Source organism: Octopus bimaculoides, chromosome 4 (genome assembly GCF_046866305.1).
Source record: "Octopus bimaculoides isolate indiv1 chromosome 4, ASM4686630v1, whole genome shotgun sequence".
Lineage (NCBI taxonomy): Eukaryota > Metazoa > Mollusca > Cephalopoda > Octopoda > Octopodidae > Octopus > Octopus bimaculoides.
Window position 1 is genome coordinate 83333688 of NC_142931.1, and position 27671 is coordinate 83361358.

General features: G+C 34.5%; 1 protein-coding gene and 1 non-coding gene across 9 annotated transcripts in view; both read right to left on the reverse strand.

Annotated features, from left to right (window-relative positions):
* Positions 1-401: 401 nt before the first annotated feature.
* The window catches only part of LOC106876890 (uncharacterized), a 36426-nt gene continuing 9156 nt past the window's right edge, over positions 402-27671 (reverse strand). For 2 of the 8 annotated variants that reach the window (XM_014925633.3, XM_014925636.3), the window contains exons 2-9: positions 9731-10092; positions 8765-9079; positions 7767-7895; positions 5971-6185; positions 5138-5221; positions 3303-3515; positions 2424-2492; positions 402-1218 (exon numbers count right to left, since the gene is read on the reverse strand). In XM_014925633.3, coding sequence (XP_014781119.2) covers positions 1117-1218; positions 2424-2492; positions 3303-3515; positions 5138-5221; positions 5971-6185; positions 7767-7895; positions 8765-9079; positions 9731-10092 — 1489 coding nt within the window. In that variant the 3' untranslated portion in view covers positions 402-1116. Of the gene's footprint in view, positions 1219-2423; positions 2493-3302; positions 3516-5137; positions 5222-5970; positions 6186-7766; positions 7896-8764; positions 9080-9730; positions 10093-10536; positions 10560-15423; positions 15928-20233; positions 20257-27671 lie in introns of those variants that run through there. The other 6 variants (XM_014925634.3, XM_089350883.1, XM_089350882.1 and 3 more) reach the window with 5 other exon arrangements.
* Positions 27435-27537, reverse strand: LOC128247727 (U6 spliceosomal RNA). Its single transcript, XR_008264089.1, has one exon. It is a non-coding gene; the product is annotated as a U6 spliceosomal RNA (small nuclear RNA).

Below are 27671 nucleotides of genomic sequence, written 5' to 3' on the forward strand. Positions count from 1 at the left end.
ATGGTTTTACTGCCTTTTTTGTATGGTAAATGTTTAAATGTTGGAAGCTAAGATTCCATGTGACTCAAACACTTCCAGCCAAACATGCCAACTATAAATGCAACATCCATTTTTCAATTGTTCACTAATTAAAAAATACCCAATCCTGGATGAAACTCAGTTACAATTAGGTAATGAACCTTCCTAGTTCTTACCATAAATCTTGATAAAAATGAGTTCTCTCTTAGCGCACTCTTTACTCTTCTTCTTCTCTCTCTCTCTCATATATATGAGGGAGAGAGAGAGATACAGGTAAAAAACAGAAAACTTGTAGCATCTGGAATTAGATCTTGATAGTTTTGTTTAGTAAAAGAAATTTAAGGTAATTAGTAAAAGAATAAAAAAGATAAAAAATCACTAACTTCTTATTTCATGAAATGAGAGTACTTTACTAAGAACTTGTTTTAATCCATACATTATTGGTTGCAATGGTAGTAGTTGCAGTAGTAGTTCAATGAAAGTAACAGTTTTTTTGGTTAGAGAATATGGTGGTGATAGTAGAGGTGTAAATGGCAACAGTGGTGTGATAACTTTTTAAAACAAATAACAATAAAATATCATCCCCATCTCCCATAAAAACAAGTACAAAAAAAAAAAAAAAAAACTAAAGCAAATTTGACCGGTATGACATTACTGAAATAATTTGGTATAGATCATCCTCCACACATATACACGCACACACACACATATACACACACACACATACACGACATTACTTGAATAATTTGGTATAGATCATCCTTCATATAAATATATATATATTTATACAGGACATTACTGGAATACTTTGGTATAGATCATCATCCATATATACATATATATATATATATATATATATATGCAGGACAGACTTAAGGAATAGTTATTTAAAAACAACTGCTGTAACCCTGAGAATTTATGTGGGTAGCATTTCAGTTGAGAATGGAGTAGAAGAAAGCAAGAAAAGAATGATCCAAAAATTTGTGTTCTTTGAATTTTTAAGCAAATAATCTCATTGGTTCAGTGTTTTTTCTTTTTGTTCATTGGTTGTTAGCATTTTCAGTACTGGCTGATATTTTGTTTCTTCTTTTCTTCTCGTTATACAACAACCTCATCCATTATGACTTTAGAGGCAAATGCTACAGAAAAGGCAAGAAGGATTCCCACAATGGCATTATATGTCAAGGCAAAGTTAAAAACCTGCAATGAGAAGAAAAAATAGCAAATATATAAATGAGTGACATTAGGACATACAAATGTGTCACACATTTTTATGCATATGCTAGATAAAGAGATAATCAAATGCATGATAAAATATACAAATGACAAGCATCAAGCAAATGAACATCTACTTGTATGCCAGTGACCAGCTAACAACAAGTTAGTGAACAACTACCAGCATGCGAGCGATTAGATATCATGATGCTTATGAACAGGTAACAACATCATCAATTAACATCTTTTTTCCATGCTGGCATGAACGGCAGTTTGACAGGAGATAGTCAAGTCAGAGAACTGCACCAAGTTCCATTGTCTGCTTCAGTATGGTTTCTACAGCTGGATGTCCTTCCTAACACCAGTCACTTTACAGAGTGTACAGGGTGCTTTTTATGTGACACAGTCATCAGCAGGGTCACCAAGTAGCTTGTGGGATGAAGACCTCTCAGCTGGGAGAGGGACTGGAACTAAGGGATGTAGCTTTGATCCAGTTGAGAGGTTAAAGTATAATAGAGGGACAGAAATAGGTATCTTACTATAGAGGAGATACTTTGCTATCCCTGTAGGGAGAGAAAGGAGAGATAGAGTTAAACAGAAATAGATGGTGGAACAGTGAGTGTGTGTGTGTGTGTGTTTGTGTGAGGGGAGTATGGAACTTCTACCTACACTTCTTCTATATATTAAGCAGGGTCATCTCCCTGAAAGGATTGATGCTTTGTCTGCTTTCCTACTTACTAGGATTTTGGTCTTTGCTAAATTAACTCTATGGTCTTTTAATTCCAAACCATCCTGTCCTTGTTTTCTCCAGAGATATTAAGAACTACATTATCCAATGTATAATGTATCATTCATTTCTTAAAACAGAAATGGGAGTACAGTTTGAAGGATATTTTGTCTGTTGGTTTTAGCAAGTGATTACATGAAGGCTCTTGCTGGCTTGTAAGGTATCTGCTGGAGGTTGATCTGTCAAGGCACCGTCAATCAATATACTCATTAAATCAACCACTCAGATTGACAAAAATACATATATTTGAAAGATGTTGAAAAATGGTGTGTGTTTGTGTGTGTGTGTGAATGAGTTTGATTATAATCTCCAAAGGATCTGTCCCCATCTATCAGTGGTATAATACAGATTGAAAGAGTAATCCAAGCAAGAAAACAATGGGTTAATGTCTAATAATACACACCGTCATCTGTAGAGGTTGCTGGTTGAGAAACAAGAGGAGAAAGAGGCGATCTTCAGTTGGACACATACACTGAAACAGATAGTTGCGTATATAGTTAGGTATTAGGTAGTTGTTGGTTAAGGTGAGTCATATAGCAGCATTTCAAATTAAAGATATCTATCTATCTGACAGAATTTAAACATAGGGGAGATAAAATGAAATACAGTAAAGTAAACTAGCTTGATACTCTATTTATTTCAGTTATTTTATGACTAATGATAAAATTAAAGGTGAGAGGAGTCAATGGGAGAAAACTTAAGCAGAAGATATTTTTGTTTTTCTAAAACTATTTTTGAAAGACTTTCTCTAAAAGGCACAGAAACATTCTTGGAGAAATGTTGAATTTCTTCCACTAACTTTTCCCTTCAAATGAAAATCTTAAGTTTTATCTATTTTTGTTGATTTATTCTTATGTTAGTTTTTTTTTTCATTTAATTGGTAAAGGCAAGTTACTTTCCCTAGCTTCTATGTGATCACTCAAACTGCTGGAAATCACGCCCAAATATTTCTCAATCACATGCTACCATCTTTATAAAAGAGGCAGATTTGATAATGTTTTCCTAGGTACATTGCATCTGAGTAAAAGATGGAAAGGGAACCAATAAAATGCTTTTGATTTAAGATCTGTTCAATCAGAGCTGAACTTAGGATAAACAAAATCAAATTGAAAGAGTCGGTGATGAACCCTCTTATGATCGAGTGACTTGCTAGAAATAGCAGTCTAATAGCAAATTAAACCCTTTCATTAGGAAAAAAAAAATATAAGGAAGGGTACATTAACAATAATGAATCAATTGAAACACAGCTCAACAAATAAATGAAACTAAATTTGACACTTACTCTGATCATACGCTGGCCTTCAGCATTTGCTTCAGCAAATGCAGAAGATATGAGTAACAGAAGCAAAAGTGGCAAGATGAATTCTACAATACCCAGAAGAGTGGCTTTATGAGACATCCAAAATATAATATAATTAGCACACCATAGTACAATCAGGACAATCCAGCTGGCCAGCCAGCGTTGCAGATAGGCTGATGTTGTACGCATACGGAACTGTAACGCAAAGAAAAATATATTGAGACATATATATATATATATAATAATAATAATAATAATAATAATAATAATATAAATAATATGTAAATATATGCATATATCCATACATATATGTACATGCCTACATATATATGTATATATATATATATGTAGGTATGGGTACAGGACATAAAAAAATGCATATATGGGTACAGGACATCAAATAAACGTTAAACACAATGAGAAATGAAAACAGAAAATGAGCTTTTTTTGAACAACGAAAAAAAACAAACAGAGAAACAAGACATGCAACCTAAAGAGTATACCCCTTCGTCAGTTGTCCCTGTTTCATCTACTCTGTGTAATGTGTTGTGAATTTATGGAAAGAAATCCCATAAAATTCAACAATTTAGTTAAAAATGGAGAAGAGAGGTTAAAATATATAAGAAAATTTTAATTCATGTAGACGATCGTTGCGTACAGAGATATAAAAATCATGCAAATTCATGGTTAAATTGAATTGAATTAAATTAATTATAAGAAACAGAAATAAATTTATTTCTCAAACACGTGATAATGCTATAAATAGCATGATCAGGATAAATTATCCATACAATGCAGAAAAATACGTTACTGGCCAATCCTGATCACGCTATTTATAGCATTATCACACGTTTGAGAAATAAATTTATGTCTGTTTCTTACAATACATCTCAATGCTTCTAAAAACAAACTTTGTTTGTTTACTTTCATCGTAAAGTTGAATTTAAATTAATTATATATCAATGTACTCTTCAATGCAAGAAGTATAAACAAAATTTTTACAAAGAACTTGAGAAAGAATAGAATCTAGGAGATTCATATTTATCCTTATGAGAAAAAGAGATGTGAGTCTAGTTAGGTATTAACTACAACTAAGGCTATAGTGGTTATTTGAAAATATAAGAGGTTTCAGAGATGTTCCCTCTAGAAATGAGTAAGCAGATTAGAAATTTTAACTCCAAATAAGTCACGTAGGGCAAAAATTGTATAGAAACGTTCAATGGAAAGACATGGCTACATTTGAATTAAAATATGACCTGACAGTTAAAAACAATACTTAGTGTGGTGTATATTTTTAAAAAAATTAATACATGAGAATGAAGTTAATCTAGAGGAGATAGTGTATAAAGAGCTACTTAACGTAAACAAGTGTTAGAGAGGTAAAAAGGGTTAAAGAGAGAATAAGATGCATAAGATGGACTTATGTTTGCATAAGAACTAATATTCGTTAGTATGTATTAAATATAAGGTAGGAAAAAAAAAAAGAAAAATGTTTCTCTCAGCAATTTGCTAAGTGCATTGCTACTGATTAACGACTCATCATCATCGTTGTGTATATTTGTGTGTGTGTGTGTGAGAGAGAGAGAGGGAGAAATACAATGAGAACTTGTGTATATATGAATGAGGTACAATGGGAATCTGGATATCTGTATGCAAGGTATGTTGTGTCTGATGAGATGCAGTAAGATAGTAAGGGTGTTTATAAAGGAGGGGCACTGAAACATTTAGAATACATTATGAAAGAGAGAACAGAAGGGGCAGAAAGAAGTTGAAAAATAGAGAAAGAACTAATTACAAACAATGCAAACCGTACTCACAGATATTTTCCAGTAGGACATCAATATATCATCATTTGTCATCATTTCTGATGCCATGTTATGTGGTTGAGTATTTTCAGGTGGCTGAAGAAATAAAAATGATAATTAACTCTAACAATAACAACAATAACAGTAACAATAATGACTTAATCAAATTGGAACAAGGCCACAGATTCAAAGAGGAAATGTATAGTTAACTGGATTGATGCCAGAATATGTCCGGTATTATTAGTGTGATGAAAGGTAAGTTCATATAATAGATGTCTTTCATCAGACTTCTTGTTTTTCATCCTTGTTTTTAGCTTCCCTCCTAATATAAGAAGAGCAATGCCAGCCAACAAGTAAAGGTTATTAATGTTAGAGGGTATGATATGTATTGTTTAGTACTTTGTCCCTGTGATATGTGGCAAGAGGAGCTGATCACAAAACTTATAAAACAGTCTACTTCAAGACTGTGTAGTAACTCCATTATTGCTTGATGTCCACACAAAGGATGAATCAAAAGATAACAATACCAAATGTTTTGTCTCTGATTGTTACTTTAAAAGCAATCTAAGGTCTTACTATAAAGAAAATAATACAATTGCTAATCTTGTGAAAACACAAGTTTCTGCACTTCATCATAGATTGAACCCCCCCCCCAAAAAAAAATAATGGTATAGAACAAAGGTGAAGCACTGCTAGAATTCCAGATATCTTGGGATGTCTGAGATTCTGCCAGTGTTCAACCTTAATATTAAATGATGAGGTGGGAGACGATAGGCAGTGAGATGGAGGATGATGTGCAGTAATGCTAATTATGATGATGATAGAAAAAATTTTAGGAAACCAACTGCTTCCATTTGTACAGCTTGATCGGATATTGCTTCAGGCAAACAACCTTCATTCTTGTTGTCATCATCGTGATTTGAAGGGGTGACAATTTGGGAAGGGCTCTCTTCAGTTGGTAGTGTTGGTCTTGAAACTGGCCTGGGCATTTGGCTATTGTTGTCACAATTATGTCCATTCCTGTTACAGTCATCATTCCATACACATTCATCACAGAAATCTAGAACAGGGAAGAGTGAAAGGCAAAAATAAAATCACAATCTTAGATTATTGTAGTCACTAGAGAGATGAAATGGCTGATGGGATGAAACATTGAAACAGAAATCTCTTTGTGTCACTGAGCAGGACATTCTTCAGTTAACCTAGCTACCAAGAGAAAAGGATATAACATATATTAGGAATATCAACTGAGGAAGTAGGGGATATGTTATCTATTTAAGCACAATAGAAACGAGAATTAATGAGCCACTGTGTTTTGAAAATATTAATTAATACATCACAATAATTAACAAATTCTTGTATTGGCACAAAGTTACAAATTTCTATAGTGGCTGAGTAGTAAATTGAATTTATGTCAGTACATTACTACTACTTATTTCAGAAACTCTTGCAAAGGGTTTTTGAAATGGAAAAAATTAAACTTCATGAAGTATTTTGTCTATTTCAACCATTCCATTGTCTTTATAAGTAACTTGTGGTAAAGGTACAAGGCCATAAATTTTACAGGTGGTTGTAGTTGAATATATACCACTGTATTCAACCACAATAATTGACTGGTACTTATTACCAAAACAATGAATAGCAAAGTCAACCTTAGAGACAAAATGGAGTTTGAAATCAGAAGGGAAAGCAATGCATCTAAAGCCTGCAAAGGATGTTGCCTGATGACCTATTGATTCTGCTATCTGTTACCCTCTTAATATAATTATTTATTCATCATCATCACCATTTAACATCCATTGTCCATGCTGGTATGACCAGGATTGACCAGGATTGGTAAGCTGAGGGGTTGCAGCAGACTCCAGTTTGATTTGGCATGGTTTCTATGGTTGGATGCCCTTCCTAACACCAATATATATATTATTTACATTATTTACATTGGACAGAGTATATGGAGTGGCAAATCAATGGCAGGATTTGAACTCAGACCACAAAAGTACGAGCTAAATATTGCAAGGCATTTTGTCAGGCATTCTTATAATTTTGCTATCCATTACCATTCATTCAAAGTGGTAAGAATAAAAGTTTATAATTTGAAAGCTAGATTTTTGTGTGAAAGGTAAATTCAAGAAACTAAAGATATAACTGAAGCAGTAGCAGTGTTTACTCTGAGAAAGTTTTGAGTGAGATTATTATAACAAATAGTCTCACAAATCTATACTTGCAAGCTAGCTTATCCCCAGTCCTAATTCATAACTAAATTATAGTATACTTTTGATGGGGTTGGCCAAGCAAATTAGCAATAGAATGAACATGCAGAGAAACAACACCTGTGACAATGGTCATGACAGTAGCAACAACAGAAGAGAGGAGCTTCTGTGTTTGTAACCCTTGCAATAAATATATACAACCAAATATATCTTGATTCACAGCCTACCATCATAAAAAGGAAGAACATAGTATTGTAGTTGAAAGATAACACTAAAAAGGTAAGATAGTCATGATTATAATGCTCTTGGTCAGAAGTCCATAAGTTGACCTAAGGCTAAACAACAGCTATATATACCACATGTCTTTTGTAGCTGAAGTGTGGTTTAACAAAAGCAACGACAACATCAACAATAGCAAATGAAGCACTAACCTGCTCCTAAACCTGAAGAGAGACTATCGATGTCAACATGGCGAACTCCAGTTCGAGAGTTCTGATATTTCCAGTAAGCATCATAACTTTGACCATCAACTTCTAACTCTCGAATAAACCGACGGATTCCTGAAAGAGGAAGGAAAAAACAAACTGAACAAGCAAAAGAAAGTGTCTATCTAGGATCTACATCCAGAACACATAAAAACACACATCTCTCAAATAAAAAGGGAATGATTGTAAATTACGAAACAGAAATTACTAGAAATTTAGGTAATTATCTGGAATTACCAATCTGTGAACTTAATACCAATATTGCATCATCAGTGCTTTCAAATACCTGTGAACCACAATCTACCCCTATTTGAGAAACAGTATTATTACATTCCACTTGAAAACTTTAACTGCCTCCAAGTCATCTTCTAGATACATTTGATTGAAATCCAGTTGATTGAATTTACATTATGTCTTCTAAAATTTGCCATACCTTATTATTTGCGGTGAGTTTCCCACCACCACAAAAAAACAAGAAAAACTCTCAAATATCTGCGACCAGACATTGTTAGCAGCATAGTTCTGCACTATCTTTATTCTGATTGACTGATCTGTTGTTAGATTGACTGGATTTTAACATGGAGTTTGAAAATTCCTACTATTATCGGAAATTTGGTTCAGCATATGTGAAATTCATAATAAACTGAGAATATGTCCCAAATGGGTTGATATTCATACTTCCTAGTATATTTTGTATGTATTCTTACATTACATTATTTCTATATCAGGTTATTGAGAACTCTGTGACTAATAAAACTATATCAAAAGAGGTTTTGAAAAATATTTACCCATCTATCTATCTGTCTATATAATAAAGTAAAACTGAATAAGATAATGGATGTATGTTTTAATGGCTGCATTGACTGCCATTATGTAACTATTAAATACATTTTGTGGAAAATTTCAAAGAAATATTTTAAGGAATGCATATATGCAATACTTACCAATAGTGTGGGTTCTGCAAACAGAGAGAAGGATGAAGCCCACCATGCAATTCCAGATCAATGCAAAGACACCAAAACTGACTTTACAGGAGAATGCAATCAGGCACAGTGCATTCGTAACCCCAATTTGCTGACAAGATTCAGCTTGGAAATTGATCCAAGAATGGTAAGAGTTCACACACATCAACACCAGACTTATCAAAAACAGCAAACCAGTGGAACTGATCTTAAAGACTGTCCTAGAATGCATGCGAACGCTATCAGCAAAATTTTTATTGCTGATCAGTCGCCCAGCAAGATCATTAGCATAAATTCCTTTGAAATAGAAATAAAATAAAACAGTTATATAAAAATATGGTAATTTGATTGAAATATTCTTAGACAAGTCTAAAAAAAGATTTATTACAAATGGCAGAGAAACGTCTTTTATTCTTTATATCATCATAGCCTGTACACAGTTTAGCATTATTTCTAAAATAAATTAGAATTAATTTGATAGTAATGACTATTTGCAAACATAGGTGAAGGTATTGTCATGTGGTTAAGAAGTTTACAATCTGTGGTTCTGTGTTCGATATGATTGTGCAGCCTTTTTGTCTAAAATAACCTTGGGTCAAGCCAACTGTGCGAGTAAAATTCAGTAAACAAAGTCTATGTAGAAGCCTGTCAAATGGATTGTATCAGTCCTAGGTTAATAGGATACCTTTAGCAGAATACACTCTATAGCACTCATTAAAACCAGGATGTTTGTCTGGAGATAACTCCTCTCCACATTGTTTTTGACCAGTCTCAGAGACCCTGTAAAAAGTCACAGGCACTATTCTTCTTCCTCTAAGAGAACAAGAATTAAAGGCTAGTATAGAAATAAAAAATGTAAAGAATTTAGTGTAATAAAAAGTATCAAAATTTAAGGAAAATTAAAAACGAAGTAGTAAAAGTAAAATAGTAAAGAAAGTCAAAACATACCAATGGCGACCCAAGAAAAACCAATCAGTATAGAAACAGAACCTATAAGCACAGTAGTACGTGTGTAATTGCTGAGGACATCCAACACGATGTACCAGGCTGATGCTACACTGAATGAAAAGGCAAATGTTAAGGTAAGCATATGCAATATAGTTCCAACCAGAGGTGTATCATTTGGATGAATTTTCACACCAAGAGAGCGTGAAAACAATTTCCACAACCACTGAGGCCACTTCCTTGACAGATGTACATGCTTCTGACTTCGTGTTAGCGATTCACCAGTGAATTCTTGTGGAGTTCTGTTCTCTGTGAGATTCCGACCGACAGAAGTATAATACAAGATGGAAGCATTTCGTTTCTTTCTGGAAGAAATGGAAAATTATAAATAAAGTAACAAACTGAAAACAAAATTACAAATAAAATAACACAAAATATCAAAAACTAAAAGATAATGAAAGGTAATGAGACACAGCAAATATTGTAATGTAAATCAATTTTGTCTTTTTCAGTTTATTTCAGTTTTATTTGTTGTTTTGATATTTAAAATTTTAATGAAACAAATAGTTTCAGAAAGTGAAATCTTTGAGAAAAAATATAAATAAAAAGTGAAATTGGAGTTTAAAGTTGAATAAAAGTGTTATCTTAAGGAAATTCAAATCAATAAAAGCTATCATTGCATGTATATTTATATCAGCTTATATGTTTGTGTGTGTTTACACACACACACATCTAATTTTTAAGGCAGTTGGTATATCAAGAAAGCTGATTTGAATAATATAATTTCATCTTCATCATTTTACTTTTACCTTTCCATTCTGACATGGGTTAGATAGGTTTTCTGAGTCACTGTTTCACATTTGGATATTCTCTCTGTCACTGCTCACAACACATACAGACACAGTGTACTATTCTAAAACTAGGCTACAGATGGGTAACAATATAAATATTTTGTATTAAAATAAAGACAACATTTAAGGTGACAATCTAATCAGCAACTAAAATGGTCAAAGGTTTATTAAATAGAAAACTATCAGAAGTCATAATCTAAATATATTTTAATAGGTGTTGCAAATTCATATCAAATTTCTAATATATATTATTAGTAGCAGCCAATATAGATAACATACATTGACATTATGTCATAAATACATACAGGAAGTGGAGAATAATTAAACCAGTATCAGTATATAATTAGTAGTTATTCTATTAAACCTTGAGAAAATGACGGAGTCTCTACATGGTCAATCAATTTGTGAGGAATAGTGCAAAAATCTTCCTCAAATTACACACTGTTATCTTGAAAAAGAAAGGACATATTAGACAATACAGTGTAGGATACACAACACCTGAAAAGAAGATGATATGGGCATAAATGGAAGGGTTGCTTCAGCAGTGCTGACTTGGAACAAAATAATGATTTCAAATGAATGAAAGATAAAATCAACTCCAGTAAGATTAGAATGAAACTGAAAGGTATTTAGTCAGCACTGTTCTGTTTCTTCCATGATATTATTTTGGCTACCTCAAACATAATCATTAGGTCTCAGTAAGCTGATTTAATGTAAGATACCAGTCAATTACCTGAGTGAATGATGGTTTCTGTAGCATCACTAGTGCCAGGACAAAGGCACTGTTGTCTCAATGGCTCAGTCCATTTAGTTGTAGATATGAACATTCCCAAGTCTCAATCAACTTGGTCTTTGTACAGAGAAGTAAACCTTTTATCTGTATCCTTGATATATTGTAATGATAACATTTTCAGACTGTCATATTTTTCAGGTATTTGTCTCTTACATTTATATTTAGATCTCCAGTTATCTTCCTTATATTTGCTCATCCCAACAACACTTGGCAGGAGTAACTTGGACTCTCTCTAGGCACATTGAGTAGTAAGTAAACTTGGAAGCAAGCAATTAACAGCAACATTGTTCAGAGGGAGCAAAGAGGTGGCTGTGGTGGTAGCCGGCGGCGGTTGACGGCTAATAAGGTTGTTGTCGTTGGTATCGAGCACGAGTGTGTGTGCCGGTCGGCGCATGAATGCGATGTGATCTCTGCCCAGTGCTCTGAAGTGAAGACATGCTGGACAAAGTGTGGGCAAACAGTGGGAGTAACTCGGACTCTCTCAGGTGCACTGAGTAGTAAGTAAACTTGGAAGCAAGCGAGCATAGGTCACAGGTTAAGATATAAAGAGTGTTATAGCTATGCGAGTTCAAACCCAACCAACAAATATATAAATAAATGTAAACTGAAAATGATTGGAGTTCAAACTGATGGAAATGTAGTGTAGCAGAAAAATAGATAAATGATGAGATTGTGATAAGATTTGGAAAATTTTTAGATGAAGTAATTCTTAAAATATCTTCCTTACCTCCCTTCGAAACAACTATTGTGCTTTTATTACTAGCTTCAATTCCATCAGAAAATAAATAAGAGATGGTACAATTAGCTGCTGTCAGTATCAGAAGACACTGTCACTAATAGAGGACATAGGGTAAGAGTAAGACCCCCTTTGGTCAATAATGACCATGGGATTACACCTAGAAAGTTCCCCTCCAAGGCAAAAGTCTGGGCAAGGTTGTTTATGGAAGACCAGCAGTCGTCCATACATACCAGCCTTCTTTCTCCATGCTACTGATGTTATCCAAGGGAAAGGCCAATACAGCTTGACACCAGTGACATTGCAACTCATTTCTATAGTGAATTGGAGCAACATGAAATAAAGTATCTTGCTCAAGAACACAACACACAGCCTGGTCTGCAAATCAAACTCATTACCTCATGATTGTGAGCCCAATGCTCTAACCACTGAGCTATGATATATCTACCATCTACCACTAACAGATAGACCTACTAACACTGTTAGATATATCCAACAACTGAATGACACTTTCTTCATGTATCCTATGTACATAGGTAGAAGGAAGGAAAGACGAAAAGATATCACTTGTGCTTCTCTGAAGCATTGCTGGGTTACAAATGGAGACATTATTGTCATTTCTCTTGTCAACAAAAATGGTATACAAGCTAAGTTCCTTTGAAGATGAGTGGAATAAGAGACCTTAACTAGAACAAAAAAAAAAAACACATGGAAGAGTTAGCAACAGGACATACATGGAAGATCAACACAAAAGACACCAAAGATCCAGTGATGAGAACCAAATTTCAAGAATATGTTGAAGAACAGCTCCAAAACTTAGATAGCTCATCCCCTGATGACATGTGGAACAACATGAAATCAACAATATATGATTCTGCATCGAGGGCCTTTGGAACAGATCGACTTTCCAAGGATGACTGGATTGAAGCCAATGCCATTACTTGAGAAAAAGTGCAAGATCTTCATAAAGCACAATAGAAAGTACAAAACAACAGCTATGTGCTGCAAAATCCCACCTTCAAAAAGAAACTAGAAAATGTGCCAACCAATACTGGGATAAATTATGCTTAGAAATTCAACAGGCGAGTAACATGGGTAACATCAGGAAAATGTATGAGAAGATTAGAGTTGCTATCGGACCAACAGTGAGTAAAGTGGCACCCCTCATGTCTGCAACAGGTGACCAGTTGACGGACAAGAAGAAGCAAACGGAAAGATGGGTGGAACATTACTCTAAATTGTACACAAAGGAGTGAGATATAAGAGATTAGACATCAAGACAAAGATCAGGATTTATGAAGCATGTGTTCTCAGAACATTCCTCTATGGATCTGAAACATGGACCTTGTACAGCAGACAGGAAAGGTGCCTTAGTATTTTCCATCTCAGATGCCTCCGCAAGATCTTAGGCCTAACATGGCACGACAAGGTCACCAATGTTGAAGTTCTGACCCAGGCGAATCTTCAAAGCATGACTGATATCTTCTATATGAGAAGACTGAGGTGGCTGGGGCATGTCAAGAGAATGGATGACCGTCGAATCCCGAAGCAAATGCTCTATGGAGAACTGGCCCAGGGCAAGAGATCAAGAGGAAGACCAAAACTGAACTATAAGGACACTTGCAAAACTAGTTTGTCCAAGTGTGAGGTGGATGTCAGCACCTGGGAAGAGAGGGCTGAGGACAGAACAATATGGAGGACTGTGGTGAAGGAAAGGAACTGCTTCGCTCGAGAGCAGCTACAGAAACAAACAAATTCAGAAACGTCAGTGGCGAAAGGAAAACAACAGAAATGCAGAGCACCGAGCTATCCTCTTGGAATGCAAATACTGTGACAGAAGCTGCGCTTCAATCATAGGAAGAATCAGCCATGAAGTAAGCTGCAAGAAAAGGAGCCCCTGATATGTTTGATTAAGTGACCTCTAAGCTAAATTGACCATCTGCATAAACGAAAAGTAAATATAAGAAAATAGAGAAAAAATATAGTGGATACTTATTTAATTTTATTTGTATCACGATGAAAACATATCTAACAGTGTAATACAAATAAAATTTAAAGTAGCAGAATCAACATCCTCATTTTTAACAGTATATATATATATATATATATATATATATATATATATATATTGATTACGATTAGTATTTGTCTCTTCAACTAAGAAGACTATGAATTTCTAAGGAGGTCTAATAAGATCGAAATATATCAGTTACTTTCACTGGTTGGCTTTCAAAAATCGAATTTTCAATTCACTCTATGACCTATGTGAGACTCGATCGGCTTTGTAAGAGTTATCTCCCCTACCTATAAACGAACCTTCACGCTTTAAAATTTAATCTTTACATTAAAAGACATGTCAATTTTGATGGTAGAAACGGATCAAAGGGTTCCAGCAGTAATCATGCCGACCTTTTTTTTTTTTAATTCAGTCATAGTATACTTTAAACTGCATGTTTTGAGAGAGATTCATCTATTGATTTGCTAACTTAGTTAGCTGGCATGCAACCCTTCAATTTGTGCAAAACGATGTTCACGTAAACGGAATGCCGAGAAACTATTACATGAAGCTGACATCAGATAATGGATAATGACTTTAAAAACTTTGTTACTACTATAACTGGAAGATCAAAATGATAAAAGAAGCAAAAGATATATATGATAATAATGATGAAGTATATAGAAAATTGTGGTAAAAAGTTTCTTCCATTTTCATTGGCCTGCAATTGTTACTTTTACTCCTGTAATATAATTGAACGATTGAAGATGAATATAATGAAAAAGAGAGGACATTGTTTTGTTTTGTTTTTGTCACCGAGCTATAGGAAGAGTGGCAGCACTTTTGATCTTCAAGGATTTTGAGACTGTTAGGAAGACGTAAACAGCACTGATTACATCGCATTCAACAAATTCATTTATACCAGTTTATCAACGAATGGAAAAATGTTTCAATTCTTAGAGCATCAGCTAAGGTTAAAGATTAGGGTCAACAAAATAAAGTGGAATAAATGACTACGAAACAGCACTGAAAGGTTTTTGTTCAACCCCAGTTAGGACACCAAAGTACAAAAAGAAAAGAAGCTCATTCTAGAATAGTAATCAAAATTTTATCAAAAGTGTAAAGACAAGTAAGGAACAAATATCTTTAATGCATACTCAAAGGTACCTAAATTGGTTAAAATAAGAATCCAGTTTTTAAAACTTTGATTGCTATAGTTCCGAGAAATGTAGATATATTTCTAATAATCCGACATATATACATTTCGATTCACTAGTTTGGTTTGAATTCAGAAAGACTAATGAATAGGACAATACTTACCGCATCAGATTATCAAATTCATGTGACGGAGAATGTATCCACGACATTAAAGTAATGACCTAAAGTTTCTTTCACCGACAATTGTTAAATAATATGCAAATACAGAGTGTAATGCACTGTAGTGTTGTATGAAGAATGGTTTAGTGTAATGTAACAACATACGATACAGAGTTGGTTGTGTTTACTGAAGAGAACACAAATGAGCACTCAGTGTTACTGGTCATGGATTGTTTCACGGAGTTCAATAGATGAGAAAACTGATGTCTTCACAAATGACAACAGTGATTGGATAGTGTGTTTAGTTCAGAGTAAATGTAATGTGTTTTGTTGTAGATGTGTAGTAATATTGCTTGTTGTTTAGTGTATACAGGTTATTCAGGGTTTGGAAAGTACTGTATTATGCAGAATAATTAAGTGTGTGTGTGTGTGTGTAACCCTTCCTAAAACTGTTAACTAGAAAGCATAGCATGCCAAGTGGGTAGAACACAATTTTTCAGTCAACTGAAAACTTATAAAAAAAACACATTAATTTAAATACGGGGAGAGGTAATGGAAGTGAGTGATTGCTATGTATGTGTGTCACCATGAAGAAAGTTGAGATAGTCACCAGATACGAATGAATGAGAGAGAGAGAGAGAATGCTCAGAGATAGTGTTTATCAAGATTAGGACAACTTTGTCCAACGTACAAACACAACAGTACAATTCTAATTTTAGTATAGTATTTTTTGTTCTATACTGTTATGTGTGATACAAAGGCATATTGTATATAATCCATAAAATGCAACCACTTTTGTGATCCTTCATTTACTTCATATACATAGATTATCAGAGAGTAACTACTGGAATATCATGAAAAGGAGAGGCTTTTATTTTGTTTTTGTCACCGAGCTAGAGAAAGAGGAGCAACATCTTTGATTTTTAAGGGCTTAAAGACTACTGGGAAGAAGTTATTCTTAAATGAAAGGCCAGTCTTAAAAAGCTTGCAAGAGAACAGACTCCGCCAAGGGAAAACAAGGGCCAAGTAATGGGGTTGTGGATAGAGTCTATCACCTAGAGGAAAGTTTTATTGGGAAGGAACGAGGGCTTGTGAAATCAACAATGTGGATGGAGTGGGTGTTCAATGGCTGCAGGAATTGTCTGAGCTAAAGAGCAGGGTATTGAGATGGGAAGCAGAATAATCTATGAAAAAGGGAACAGGATAATTTGTATTTAAGACAGTGGCAAATGGAACAGTTAGAGAAATAGAATAGAATCAGTATGGGGTGGGGTATGAGAAGATTTGGAGGTGGTGATGAGAATTAGTATTAAAATTAAGTCTGGGAAAAAAGAAGCTGGCAGATATGTTAGACTTAAATACAGAGAGATAGTTAAATTATTTTGATTAATTATGAGATAAGAAGGAATATTGACTGAAGTTACCAGAACATACTGTAGCACTAAACGTTTAATCACAACAACAAGTTACAACTCAGGACATATTTCGGATTTGTTTGACGAATTCACAGGGTTTACTGGAGAAGCGATGCTGTCATGCTGTGGAGTTTGAATGAGACATTGGACTATGGGATGTCTTTTTCCTTCATATATTTTAACTTCAGCTAAACTCTTTCTTCATTTTAGAGGTGTATAATCTTTCAATATTTGGCCATAGCAATGGGATCAAGCGATGAAACAAAGCTGATACCCAAAATTATCTAAATCAGTGGTTCTCAAACTTTAATAGCCCAGAGTCCCAAGAAGTGGAGTTTTACTTGTGTTTTGCAGAAAAATACTAAAAGAGAAAAACCCTCTCCACCCAAGAATCAGACATATTTTGTTATATCATTCCATCCAAATGTGCTTCTTTTTAGATATTTGCATCTCCTATGTTGAATTGTTATGGAAATTATGAAAAGAAGACGAGTACTTATATAATGAAAATATATGGAACTTTGGTACATCATCTAGTTATGTTTTCTGGTCCCTGATAACAATGCCCAATTCATATTGTAATCCCAACAAAGCTGTTTTTTTAAAAATGTGTTTAAAATATAAGTACTGCACCTGGTTTAAATATTTTCTTACTAAGAAAAATTATGACCCCTCTAAAGACCCAGTATTCTCTTGGCATTTTTCTCTCTCTGTGAGTTCAAAGCATCAACAAGGGTGCTACTGTCCCAATCAAGGACCATTGGTTTAAATAAAATTAACAAACCCCAGAGTTAAACGTCCAGAGAATCCAAAGTATATATGAGATTGACGAGTGAAGATGGGGTAATTTGCTGAGTTTAATACAGTTAATATTCAGTAAAATTGTGAGGGGTTAGTACCAAGGGTGCAATAGATGAGACAGTAGTTTCTTCAATTGGTTTTGGTTTGGAGAAAGGATCTTCATAACATCCCAACAACAAAAAGTGAGATGTTGCAGATAATATTCCTCTTGAACAGTTGCATTTAAAATAAAAGCAAGAGGGGAATTCCACAGGATTGACATTCTGAGGAAGGACTGACTGTGGTGGGATGATGGATACAATATAGGTTATGAGAGAGACGAGTGAGTTGAAAGTGTTTGTGTAGAAGCAAGACAAGACCAGCCAGTTCTGAGAAGCAGCAAAAAAGTGGTGGTTGAAAAGACAGAATAAAGAGACGGTAGGAAGCTAAAGCGTATTGACTTCATCCAATCTATTATGTCTGTATATGTCTTATGGTGCCAGTCTATTATGTCTATATGTGGGGGTTGCATAAAGGGTTTGTAGTTGCTAGGGGTCTAAATATTTTCTGGTTCTGAACAGGAAAGCCAGTCTTTGATGAAGCTTTGCTATTTGAGGCTGTAAGATTGCCAAAAGATATCCTCAGAGATAGTAAGGCCCAGCATTTGTATCAGCCTCAAGGGTTCAGTGATAATGGTTTCTTGATACATGTGCTGCTGAAGGAAATAAAAGTGCTCTTTTAGCATGTGATCTACAAGGGCAATTACTTTAGGTTGCTTTATAGTTTACTTTTCAATTTCTAAAAACACATAAGATGTTGGCTAATTTTTTTTAGAAGAAACCAGAAGGCAGCTGCATTTTTACAAGAAACCAGCACTAAATTCAGATCATTTCTTAAGAAAAGAAATGTGTCACTTTGCCGTGTAAATCTACAGTTTAAAGGGAAATTACTTTAGATTACTTTGTGTTAGTGCTACTTTCATGCGTGATCTACATGAGCAAATTTACTTTCGTGGGTGATCTACGCGCTTATTTTAATTATTATATAGTTTTCTTATTAGTAAAACAGCAAGAATTTTGAAAAAATACAATTACAATGCTAAGTATGCACGAAATAATTAAAAAAAAAACCTAAAGTAATCTCCCTTGTAGACCACATGTCAAAGGAGCACCAAAATAAATTCGACACGATCTTATTGGCAGCAATTTTTGCAATTTCTGTTCATAGAAGACTAGGCATGAATGAATGAAAGGCAGCATTATCTATATAGGAATAGACACTGTTGAAGGTGATGATAGTAAGTAGGTAATTGAGATATACAAGGAAAAGTATGTGGGGAAACCTGGGCGTAAACCAAAGTTGAGAGAGAGAATGTGTGTCATTAGCACATTGCAATGGAGACAGAAAGCCATCAATCTAAAAGACAACAGCAGATAAATGGGGACCATTGACAGGTAAATTCGCATGTCAGACACAGTCAAATGCTTTTCTGCTGGTAAGTGTGACAACACGATATTTTAAATCAAATTTCTCAACGGCGAGGCCCTACGTTGCGTTACACAGGAGAGGTGTCCAGTTATCTCTGAGAATTTGGAAATGAAAGTAATATGTTCATAGTTGGCTGGGCCAGAAGGGTTGACAACATTATGATATACTGTAGCGTTTTTCCAAAACACGGGATAAATCTCTGAAGAGGTAAAGAGAGAAACACTGAAAAAGTTGGAGGTGACAGGGACTAGCTTGAAGGACGCGTTGTTGGAGAGTAATGGAAGGGACAATGCCAAGGATGGTGGCCTCATTACATTAAAGAGGTCGGAGGTTCTTTTACACTTGAGGTGAATGTCTACATGGTGGTGAGCTTAGTAGAAGAGAGAGATAGTTTTGGAGATTTACTGGTATATGCAAGGTGTAATTGGATGCAAAACGTACAGCTAATGCGGAGGTTTTCACTGCGAGAGTACCACTTATGGAAACATTACGTTTTACTTAATGGCACCTGAAAATTACAAGGGAAACATCACCGTTATATTTGATACAAGACGCAACTGGAAAACGTCAGAAATGATCTTTTTCTATCGTTGCAGAGTTTTAGAGACAAAATAAAACACTGTAAGACCTTGAAGGTTTGCAGCTACAGTCAAAGCAAACTATATTTAAACACAATAACATCAAAAAATGTATATAACTGAGTTTTAACGAAACATTCGATAGTAAGGAACAAGCGATGGTTTGTGTCGACTTAGTAAATTACGTAGAGTTATCTCCCTTGGATTAAAAACAAAACAAAACAAAACAAAAACCCACTAACGTGAGAAATGTTTTCACGAAGTCGTTAATCGGATATTTCTCGGCAGAGGATTAGTTCAAAACAGATCTCATTTCTTACCAATTTACAATATTTGAAACGATGTAAAAAAAAAAGAAAGAAAAACACTTGTAAAAAATATGAATGCTCAATATGAGTTAACTTCGTTTAGCATACTGAGGTGTGTGTGTCTGTAAAGCATGCTGATAACACACTCTTACACCACTACTTAAGAACTTTCGCACTATATACGAAAATTGTTCACTATCATTTAAACATGGCATTTGTTCTATGAAGTAATATTCCTATTTACCTCAGCATAATGCTAATTTCGAGCGCAAAAATCCTACACAAGGAAATGGGTATTTAATGAATAAACAACTGGCACATGCACTTCCATGGCATGATAAGCAAGAGGAAATTTTTCACACTTGCACTTAGTGGGTAACTTTCCTCTTGGCCCATCTCTCTAACTATGCCTCTGCTGGAGGGATGCATAGTAAAGTCAATCTTAGAGATATCTGAACAAAGAAGTTAGCGTAAGTGTACAGACTGTTGTGTGTGTGTGTGTGTGAGAGAGAGAGAGAGAGAGAGAGAAAGAAAGAGAGAGAGAGAAAAAGAGAGAGAGAGAAAAAGAGAGAGAGAGAGGGTGTTTAGAAGAATAATAGGAAAGTCTTTATCGTTGATAAACAAATAAAGTTTTATGCTAATAAAGAAGTAACTAGGTCACAACAGGTCCCAGAAAAATATTCATAAAAAAAAACAAAAAAAAACAAAACAAAACAGTGAAGTGGCGTGGTACATGGCAGAAGAATACAATTGAAAAATGTCCATTTCCAAATGCAATTAATTACATGTAGGCTGTATGTTAGCTGAGAGTCTATAAAATAGGAGAAAGATTAAAAGCTGGAAGTTGCCATGCCATGCCTTTGACTGTCATAGAGCAGTAACTCTGAGGCAAGATTTCAAAAAGGATTGTTCTATTATGTAAAATCACTTCTTAAAGGCTTCTAAAACGTACTGAACGCAAAAAAAAAACAAACAAACAATAAAACAACAACAAAACAATGTGACTTACTAACATAGTCAACTGCTATGTTAGCATAAAGAGATCATGTGACTAGGAAAACTCATTTTACTATTGAGCCAAATATCAAGTATATAATCATATGCTATGATGCATGATAGTGAGAAAGGCAATTAATATTTATATCTGTGTAATCAAACAGACAACATTCACCACAAAGTGATATCAAATACAAGGCACACTGTTGATTCTACCACTTATACATTTTATATTAGCATAAAGTTGAAAATAGTATCATTCAACATCCATGATGTACTATTAGCTGGTAGACTTAATCTGCCACCCCAGCCCTTCAGATCTGTTAGTAGAGTCCACTCTGTTGCCAACATCCAAGCTAGTTCTCTTGTCTGAAGACTACCAATTTTGGAAATACTGCAGAAGGACATGGGTACTTTTCTTCTTTTTCTGACAAAAGCTATTACAAAAATTTTATATGCAATACAAGACATAATTTGGTGAGTATTTTTCATGCTCAAAAGCTGTGAGTTCAGTTTTTAGGCATTTGTTATTGCTTATCCCAATTTGACAAAACCTATCAGGATCAAGCAAAACCTATGATAAAAATGATTCAGTTATCATTAGGTTGTTTTGCATACCAAGACATTGTCAAAGGTGTCCTACCTCTACCAAGACAGTAGGGTATAAGATTTGGCTACTATTTCTAGAAGGTCATCCATTCATTTATACATCAATATAGCAAGTCTCAGAAATACATTGGAACCAAACAAATTGAAACTATTCAACTTCTGCAAGAAAAAAAAAAATTGATCTTTTATACAATACAAGCATGTGTAAGTTTTGTTGTGAAGCTCCTATTGTTTAATGTCAAACACTGATCTTTTAAGCAAGTTTTCAACTGAACAGAGTGAAAAGACTTTGACAAACAACAATGTGTAGTATGCCTCCAAAGATGTTATTGTGTCCATTGTGAACACACTTAAGTTTCAAATGGATAAATCCACTTAACACACATTTATATGTACATAGATATACACATACACTCATGCGCACACAAACATACACATGCTTGTTAACCACATTATATATATTCACACACACATTTACAAACAAACACATGCATACATACATCAAAACACATGGCTTCTGCACTGAGTTCAATCCCACTAAGAACAATTTTGCCTTTCATCTTTTTGAGATTGATAAATAAAGTACTAGTTCTATATTTGGGTTAATTCTTCTCTTTCTTTCACCTTTTCCTTATGTTTGTGTATCTCCCTTTCTGGAAGAAATCAGCTATGATCAGACCTGAGAGAGATAGAGTCAAGACACACCATATGTGACAATAGCCTCCCTACAACTTCATAAAAAAGTTGGGGATCCAAGGCAAAGCATATACATATATATGCACACACATATACATACATATATATATATATACACACACACACACAAATACAAGATGCAAGAGGTATTTGAGGATGTAATTAGTACTTTAAAATTTGTGTACATGTTCTCAATAAGCTTTCTTAGAAGAATTTTCTATGAAACCACCTTCAGCTTCAATGATTATTTCAATGCGGGACAGGAATCATTGACATGCCTGTATGAAATATTCCTTATTCATTTTGAATACCAGCTGAACAATAGCAGCCTTCCACGAAGCTATGGGATTGTCAGGATGTTCATTAGTCTTCTTTGCAACAACACTTCAAACATCCATGTAATTTAAATCTAGCAAGTTTGATGTTACATGATCATAAAAACTTTCAGACATCCATTCTTTGGTTATGTGGGCTTGTGAAAAAAGTGCTAAGTTTTGTTGAAATATGCATGGCCTTCTTCTGTGTCCTTCATCCATTCAGCATTCAACAGCTGTCTCCAGTGCCTCAACATATCCAGGAGCATTAATTCCAAGAACTTGTGGAAAAATGTGAGGTGGCATGACATGGCCTTCATTACTCACCACTTCTAACACTATCACAGTTGCTGGAAACTTAGTGTGCAAATTCTTCTGATGAGGGCATTAGAAGAATCTGCACATAACCATCTGTCAGTTCTCTTGTTAGACTTTGGCCTTGGTCAAAATATTTCTCATCAGAAAAAACCCAAAGCATGTCTTGTTCTTGAGGGTTTTTAATCATGTTAAGTAACTGCTTGGCACAGACCAGTTTTCCTATTTTTGCAGACATGAATTGGCTTCTCTCCTTAATATCTACAAGTTGTATCAAATGTCCTCACCCACTGCAGTTCTGACAGTCCATTCCAATGCCTGAAGTTCTTTTGTGATGGACCTCATTGATTTTCCAGGATCATCATTGATAATGTTTTGAATCTGCTGGATGAAACTGATGTCCTCATAGTGTCCAAATATTTAGAATTTAAAAAAAAAATTTTGTCTCCTTGCTACAGTTTAAACATTCCTGTTAGAGGATTCCAATTCTACCTGAATTTTGTGTACAAAAGATCTTGCAACATTTAGAAAACTGACAATTTCAAAATTGCTGTGTTCTGCACATAAGGCAACAATGACTGCATGTCTTTTCATTTCTTCAGGGAACAGTTTATCTGCTATAGGGGATCTGAAAATAAACAAAATCTTTTTGATTGGTTTGAAGGGAGTAACATACTGATAATTAAGAGTCCTCAAATACTCTGTCACCTTGTAGACACACAAATATATATATATATAAATACATACACATAGGCAGGCATGACTGTATGGTTATGGATTTCACTTTATTATCCTGTGGTTTTAAGTTTTTTTCTCAGTGCATGGCATCTTAGGCAAATTTCTTCTGTAGCCTTGGGTTAACTATTTCCTTGAAATCAGTGTAGGGAAACTGTATAAAAGCCCGTCATACAATCATATATACATGTGTATGTATGTAGATATATGTATGCAACAAAACCTCCATAAATTAGAAACCCATACTAGAATAAGAATCCCAGTAAAGGACAATTATACAATATCAGTGTATGTTATAATACAATACTAATGTATGTTATATGCAACAAAATCACCGTAAACCAAGAACTCCTAAACAAGTTCTACCACACAAGAATTACAATTTTAATGAAAGGTAACTTGAAACAATGTGAGCACAAGATACAGAAAAAGCACATCACATGCATATTCCCATCTTCAGCTACCTAATGGACATCATTATGGTTTTGATACTACATGTATATGTGCATTACTTTCTTAGACAACCCTAGAAATTATCAGCATAAGATGACAGTGGCTTGGTCTAAGCTAAGCCAGATATCATTTTCCTGAGATAAAATGCAAATAGTTTGTCCCAAATGACACTGTAAACAAAATATTAATAGCTATCAGCTGTATTAGTGTAATGAGTGCTTATTTTGCTAAACCTATCAACAAATGATCAGTACACAACATACATACATGTTTGTGAGTGTACATGCACATGTATCTGTTTATATGCTAATGTTCTGTGTACTTGCATAAAAAATATTGAGGAAAAGAAGAAGATGATGTTTATTGACATTCCTTGCTCATAAATCATCTCAGCTCTGTTTTTGAAAACAAATGGAATAAAAATTCTACTACTTAAAAAACAGTTCAGGATCAGTAACAAGAAGGGCACCTAGCTGTAAAACTATGTCTCAATATACATTTGTCCAACCTGTGCTAGTATGGGAAAATGGACATAAAATGAATGAACATCAATTTATATGTGTCTCTCTATCTATCTATCTATATACACATAAACATATATGCAAACACACACACATATATACACATTCCCATATGCACACACACACACATTAAATTAGTGGTGTAGTAATAGTATTTTTTTTATTGCTATGCTGTACAACAGAATACATCTACAGAAGATTTTTTTTAGCCCATACTCTATATTACAATAGATAGTGAACAGTCATATATGCCATGCTTGAATCAGATTTCATCAGCATCTATGCCCCCTCTCTAACTATTCTTGAACACACTGCTTATAAACCCAGTTATTAAAGGATTAGGTAAAATGGACAGATCAACATGCATACATAACACTTTCTCGGCAGCTAATTTGAATATCAAATAAGTGGTGTGTTAACAGAGCTGTAAGCTATACTTATGGGTTTACTTTTTTAAGAAAACACTGTTAATGTCACATTGAAAGTAGATACTTTGGTTAATTTACATATTTTTTTCTGTGACCAGAAAAAATACTGCATATATTTTTTCTTCATTTCTTAATAAGCAGAGCCTACAATGCACATTGTGACCAACTTATTAGCACTTCTAATTTCATAAGATCTTAGTCCATTCCAGCTCTTTTCGTTCCAAGCTTAAATTCTGCCAAGGCTAATTTTGCCTTTCACCTTTTCGAAGCCTATTAGATAAGTACTAGTCAAGAACTAGGTTGATATAATCAACTGAATCCCTCCTCTTAAAATTACTGACTTTGTGCCAAAATTTGGAACCATTCTTATCATTGCTATTATCATTATTAGTTGTATTATCAAGGCAGTGAGCTTAAGAATTGTTACAGTGCTGGGCAAAATGCTAAGTGGCATTTCATCCATCTTTATGTTCTGAGTTCAAATTCTGCCAAGGCCAACTTTGCCTTTCATCCTTTCAGGGTTGATAAATTAAATACCAGTGAAACACTGGGGTCAATGTAATCAACTAGTCCCCTTCCCACAAATTTCAGGCTTTATGCCTTTAGTAGAAAGGATTATTAGTTGTATTGTCACATCATTAATGACTGTGTCTTTGGAGTTACATCTACCGCATTCCTGACAGCTTATTCAGCCTCATTTTGACTGTAGTTTGATTTTAAAATATAAAAAAATGAATTTCATTCTTATGAGACAAAGTCAGTAAAGGTCAGAGTTTACAGGGACTACCAGATTCATAGTGAATAAGTAGTGGCACTCCATTGGATACAACAATGAGTGTTCCAGTTGATCTGATCAATGGAACAGCTGACTTGTGAAATTAACATGCAAATAGCTGAGTACTCCACAGATATGTGTATCCTTAATGTAGTTCTCAGGGTGATTCAGCATGACACAGAATGTGACAAGGCAGGCTCTTTGAATTATAGATACAACTCATTTTTGCCAGCAATGTGAAATAAAGTGTATTGCTCAAGCACAAGGCACATTACCAAGAGTGAAACTCATGACCTCATCATTGTGAGTCAAATACCTCAATCACTGAGTCACATGTCGTCACTATTCATAATGACAAAGCACGATATCTTATAGGTGCAGGCATGGCTGTGTGGTAAGAGGTCTCTTTCCCAACCATATATGGTTCTGGGCCCAGTGCCATTGCATGGCTTTTGAGTGGGTGTTATCTACTGTGACCCTGAGCTGATCAAAGCCTTGTGAGTGGATTTGATAGATGAAAGCTGAAAAAATGCCCATTGTATATTATGTGTGTGTGTATGTGTGTATGCATATATATATATATATATATAAATTGAAGAGTACAGTATTATATATCCATTACGGCCGATCTTACCTATCAGTTTCACACCAGGGATTCAACAGAATGTTAGGTAACAATTCAATTATGTAACCCTGCACTCTTCAGAGCTGGCAGTAATAGAATGAAATATGGTGACAGCAGTCAACATATTTCATTCCATCTTGAGTGCAAGGCTACATAATTGGACTGTTATCTAACACTCCATTGAACCCCAAGAGCGAAACTGATTGGTAAGATTGGCTGTAATGGATATATAATATTGTACACTTTAATTAATATACCCAATCTACTGACAAATATATGAGACCATTGTTTCTGACATGGACTCTTAGATGGTTGTGTGTGTGTGTGTGTGTGTGTGCATGCGCGTGCATGCATGTTTGCTTCTCCTTGTCTTGACATCAAGTGATAGCTGTAAATAAGTGTCACAGTCATGCAAATGGTGTCCTTCATTTTCAATATTCTGAAAACATCTAGTCATGGGTAAATATTACCTTACTTGGAAACAGGTGAGGGCTGGTGATAGGAAAGGCATCCAGCCATAGAAAATCCATCTCAACAAATTCCGTCCAAACGATACGAGCATTACATATGAGAGCTGGTTCAACAAATACAATCAGTCAATTAATTATATATTTGACTGTGTATATATTTCAATTTTGAGACTATACATCTCAAAGAAGATGTATTTATATAAAAAGTTTTTTCATTCTACATTTTGTTTAGGATTAATGTGTTTATAATGAATGTCAAAATCCAACAAAGATTTTTTTGTTACAAAAAACATATTCAGTTTAAACAGAAGAATAGTCTTTGTCCATTAAGCAGGAAGTTATTTTGTAGCAGATTGTCTATTCAATTCAAATCCAACATTCTTTTGTATGTCTCTCTATGTGCTTAGTAGTTTGTGTTGGTTAGGCTTATAAACCATCAATCTTCTAATTATTATGATCCCTTCTACATAGCTCAGTCTTTTCAACCAATCTGCAATTCTCAGCTAAAAAACAATTATAACACTTAACAAATTTGTGTGCCATTTTGAGAAGGCACCATGCTAATTAACTCTGTATCACTTCAATTTTGTTAAAACTAATACAAAAAATACTTTCTAAGATAGGGATTGAATTACAACAAGCCAATCTGTCATAGTTCTGTGAAATCTTTCCAGTGAGGTTTAATATGTTCAGGCAAAAACTGAGAATATGAGAAAAATATCATGGATTTGTGATATTGAGTGTC